Genomic DNA, 4,189 nt, shown 5'->3' with positions numbered 1-4,189 from the left:
ACCACCCCCAGCACAGCCTCACCTTGGTGAGCTTCTCGATCTGCCGCTCCAGCTCGGGGATGCTGGACGCGGACGCCTCAGCCTGGGAGGGGAAGAAGGGAACAGGTCAGAAGCTGCAGCGGACTGGGAACCGCTTGGCTCTGCTGCTGGCACCCTTGGGCACTGCCTTCGTCCCTGCTGCCCAGATGGGGAAACTGAGGCACGGGGAAGGGACAAGTGAGGCGGCAGCTGAGAACAGAACCCAGGAGTCCTGGCTCTGGTGCTCACAGGAGCTCCCCACACTTCCCCCTGACCCCATCGCCCACCCCGGCTGCGTCACCTCCTCCTCCTTGCGGGACTTGTGACCCCGGGTCTCATCATCCTCCTCCGGCTCCAGGCCACTGTTCTCCTCCGTGAGGCGGGAGCTGCGCCGGCGCCGCCCCTCATCCGGATTTGGCAGCTCACCCTCAGCATGCCCAGTCTTCCTGGCCAGGGACAGCTTCAGCCTGCAGGACACCGGCCTGAGCCCCCATGCCACCTCCTTGCCCCCCTCCAAGCTGAGCTGTAACAGATAGTCCCCCTTGCCCCTTCCCCTTCCCCTCAGCTCCCAGCCCATGGGCCCCGACCTGCGCAGCTTGCCCTCGATGATCCACTTGTTCTTGCGATAGTTGGACATGCTCTCCAGCGTTTTGTCAATTTCGCTGTGGAGGAAGGGGGTGGGGGAGGTTAGGATGCAGCAGAGCAGCCCCCCTTGGTCCAGCCATCAGGCCCCCCCTCCTTCCCCCCCATACAAGGGCACTCCAGGGTGACTACAGATCCCAGCAGGCCATGCACAGCCACAGCCCTGCCCTTGGCTCCAGGCTGCAGCAATGCATGCTGGGATGTGTAGTTTCACAACAGGCTCCACCCCTAAACCTTCCAGGTGGCTTGCTGCCCTGGCCCTCCTTACTTGATGATGAGGGCGCTGCTGTTGAGCTCGTTGATGAGGAAGGCCAGGACGGCCGCCTTGTGCTCAGGAGGCAGCGCCTGGAAGGGCTGTGTGTGCAGCCCCGTGCACAGCTCCGCCCCCGCCCCGTGCGCTGCCAGGAAGCATCGCAGGATCTCAGAGACTGTGTCCCGTGTCAGGCTGATCTCAGACACCTTCTCCCCCAGGATCTTCAGAGACTGCGGGTGGAGGGACGTGTTAGACACGTGGGCTTGCACATACACACATGCATGCACAGACACCCCCACAGCCACCTGCACCAGTACGCACACGTGCATGCAGGTACATGGGCACACATACCTGCATTCACACACAGGCATGCGTACAGGCACACCCACACACACGAACTTAAGACATCTGCATCCGCATGCGCACAGACACGCGCCTGTTCCATATGAACACTTGTTCAGGCACAGGAGCACCTGTGCCCCCGAAAGGGGACAGTCAATCCCCACCACTGCTAAGAGCCCCTTTTCCTCTCCTGTTGCTCTCAAGTGCCCCCCTTTGGGGGCCCCCGTCTCAGCTGCACCCAGAACACTCCCCCTCTGTGGGAATTCCTCCACAGCTGTGTTGTCCCCATCCCCTCCCCGTACCTGGCAGTAGGCGGGCAGGCCGGGATCGTAGAGCGCGGCCTGCAGCAGCCGCACCAGCAGGTCCTGGAGCTGGCCAGGCCCCTGGCCCAGCCCCAGCAGCCCATCTTGCAGGGTGCCCAGGCTGGGCACATCGCGGGGCACGTCGAAGCCGAGCACTTTGCCGTAGCTGTGCAGGAACTCCACGGTGGCCAAGCAGGCTGAGAAGGCAGTGCTGGGCAGCACCAGGCCAGGGATGCGGGAGAAGGTGGGCAGGGGCTGTGGGGGGACAAGGAGGGCGTCAGAGCCAGGAGCTCCCCCCCTCACAGTCCTTCCGCCCCTCCGCAGTGTGTGGCCAACCTGATGATCCCCCAGGCACATATCCTCCGTGGGCTTCTTCATCTCCTCCAGGATGCTCTGGTGGCGGCGCCGCTCCTCTGCCCGCCGCTGGGCCAGCAGCATCTTGTCAGCTTTGCGCCCCCCCTTGCCCTTCTTGTCCTTGGCCCGTGGCTTCTCCTTGGCCTTCTCCGCCTTGCCCCGCTTCTCCTTAGCCTGCAGCACATGGACAGAGCAACGGTTAGAGCCACAGAGACTACCCCCGTTGCCCCAACCCCAAACCTCACACCCACCTTGCCCTTCCTCTTGGCCTCCTTGGCTTTGGGTGCTTTGGCCTCCTGCTTCTGCTTGTTCTTCGCCTGGAGGGGATGAGTGGGGCTCAGGTGTCTGGCCCAGCCCCCCTTACCGAGCCCTGGGGGCAGCACCACGGAGTCCCCCCACACCGACTACAGCTGGCAGTGAGCACCGCCAGGTCCAGAGCCCCAGGGTCTGCAACACCCCCAGATCCCAACCTGGACTCCGCGGTAACCACAGGGATGACACCAGGGCCCCATAACACAGGAAGCAGTGGAGGTGGGGGGGTGTCTGAGGCTGTCTCCAGCCCCCACACCCACCTTCCGCCTCATCTTTTTCTTGATCTTGCTCATCTTCAGCTTGTCCTCATCACTGAGTACCTCTGGCAAATGGGGAAGGAGGAAGGGATCAAATTCGCTCATGGTTTGGGGCATGGGTGGGGGCAGCCCTCTCTCGGGCCTGGTGGCAGGATAGACCCATCACCCCTCAGCAGAGGCCCTGCCAGCCCACAGGGCCACTTGAGCAGGTGGAGGCTGGCTCTGGCATGGGGAAGAGGAGAGGGAACGGGAGGGTACCTTGGGCTTCCAGCCGGCGGAGTAGTCGGGCATCCGTCTTGCTGAGCAGGTCGAGCATGCGGACCTTGGGGGGACGGCCCCTGCCTCGCTTGGCGGCTGGAGGGTCTTTGGGTTGGGCCTTCTCAGCATTGCGGGGGCGCCCGCGCTTGCCCGTGATGGCCTGGATGCGGGCAGGGATCTCGTCCGGGGTCAGCCGCACCCACTGCAGGCCCTAGTGGGACCGGGGAGCCAGAGTCAGCCCTGCTGGGGGGTTATTCTTGCCCTGCCACCACTGCAATGTCCCCTGCCTGGACCCCCACAGCTCCTGACTTGTCTCCCAGTCCCCCTCCTCCAAGTACCCCCAGGGCTGCAGCCCCCCCAACCACCTCCCCAGAACTAGCTGTAACCCCCACCCCACCACCCCACGATCAGCCCCCTCCCCTGCAAATCTCTCAGCCCTCACCTCGGGCATGTCACGCTCCTCATAGAAGTCTCCGACAGGCATGCGAGGGCTGAAGCTGAAATGCTCGCGCCGTACAGCCAGTGCCGCATTGCGGCTCAGGTACTGGGGGCAACAGTGGGGGGAGGCGGTCAGGGCTGAAGGCTGGGGAGAGCTCCCCCCCTCACAACCTGACAGGGGCTGATGGAAGAAGCAATGCCTGGCAGGAGAGCACAGAATCATGGGGCTGGGCCATGGGGGTGGGACCCAGTGCTGTCCATCCTCAGCACGTGGCATTCACAACCACCGGCTCCTGGAAACCATCCAAAGTGCTAGTGCCAGGGAAAGACCCCCAAGGCCCCCAGCCCGGCCTTACCTTGATGACCTCAGGGAACTGCTTCATGCGCTTGCCACAGGGTCCGTAGTACCAGGTCTCTCCCTGCCAGCGGTGGTTGCCCTTCTTGATGCGCACCTCCCGGCGCCACCTGCACATCACAGCCCGTTGGTTCGGCATGTGCCAGCTCCCCTCTCCCCTGTGCTCCCCCTGGCCCCCGCCCAGGAGCAGCACCTACCCGTGCTGCAGGGGGAAGCGCACCTCCTCCTCCGTTGCAATGCGGCGGCGTGGGGTCTCGGCTGCTGGGAGAGGACACGTGCTAGTTAACATGCTCCGGGGGGGTAGGGCATGCAGGGGGCCCTGGTGCTTACCGCTGACTGATGTGCTGAGTGGTGCAGCCTCCTCACCGTCTACTTCAGGGGCAGCAGACACCTCCGGGCACCCCTCATCACAAGCTTCTTCATCCCTCTCTTCCTCCTCCTCGGGGGAGGGGGACCGAGCTGGGGACTCAGGTGCCAGTGGGGGTTCGAGCTCCAGGGGCTCTGGCTCCTCTGGGCCAGGGTCGCTGCCGTGGTTCAAGTCCAAGCTGCTGTCTGGGGAGGGGGAAGACAAGTGGGTGGGCAAGGGGATGGCATCCAGCTGCACCCCAGAGTGCAAAGCATGGGAAGGGCAGGCACTAGGGGCCTCTCAGGACGCTGC

The 4,189-nt window shown here is 64.2% G+C and overlaps 1 protein-coding gene across 1 annotated transcript in view; it reads right to left on the bottom strand.

The window, feature by feature from the left end:
- BAZ2A (bromodomain adjacent to zinc finger domain 2A) overlaps positions 1–4,189 on the bottom strand; it is a 27,750-nt gene that overhangs the window by 10,824 nt on the left and 12,737 nt on the right. Inside the window, exons 5-16 of the mRNA XM_019511655.1 lie at positions 3,729–4,083; positions 3,533–3,641; positions 3,181–3,282; positions 2,739–2,949; positions 2,484–2,545; positions 2,163–2,228; positions 1,894–2,085; positions 1,558–1,812; positions 929–1,143; positions 606–680; positions 320–485; positions 23–82 (exon numbers count right to left, since the gene is read on the bottom strand). Coding sequence (XP_019367200.1) covers positions 23–82; positions 320–485; positions 606–680; positions 929–1,143; positions 1,558–1,812; positions 1,894–2,085; positions 2,163–2,228; positions 2,484–2,545; positions 2,739–2,949; positions 3,181–3,282; positions 3,533–3,641; positions 3,729–4,083 — 1,868 coding nt within the window. The remainder of the gene's footprint in view (positions 1–22; positions 83–319; positions 486–605; positions 681–928; positions 1,144–1,557; positions 1,813–1,893; positions 2,086–2,162; positions 2,229–2,483; positions 2,546–2,738; positions 2,950–3,180; positions 3,283–3,532; positions 3,642–3,728; positions 4,084–4,189) is intronic.

Source organism: Gavialis gangeticus, unplaced genomic scaffold (assembly GCF_001723915.1).
Source record: "Gavialis gangeticus isolate Ggan-Ray unplaced genomic scaffold, GavGan_comp1, whole genome shotgun sequence".
Lineage (NCBI taxonomy): Eukaryota > Metazoa > Chordata > Crocodylia > Gavialidae > Gavialis > Gavialis gangeticus.
The sequence above is the reverse complement of the archived record's forward strand: the minus strand, read 5'-3'. Positions and strand labels throughout refer to the sequence as shown.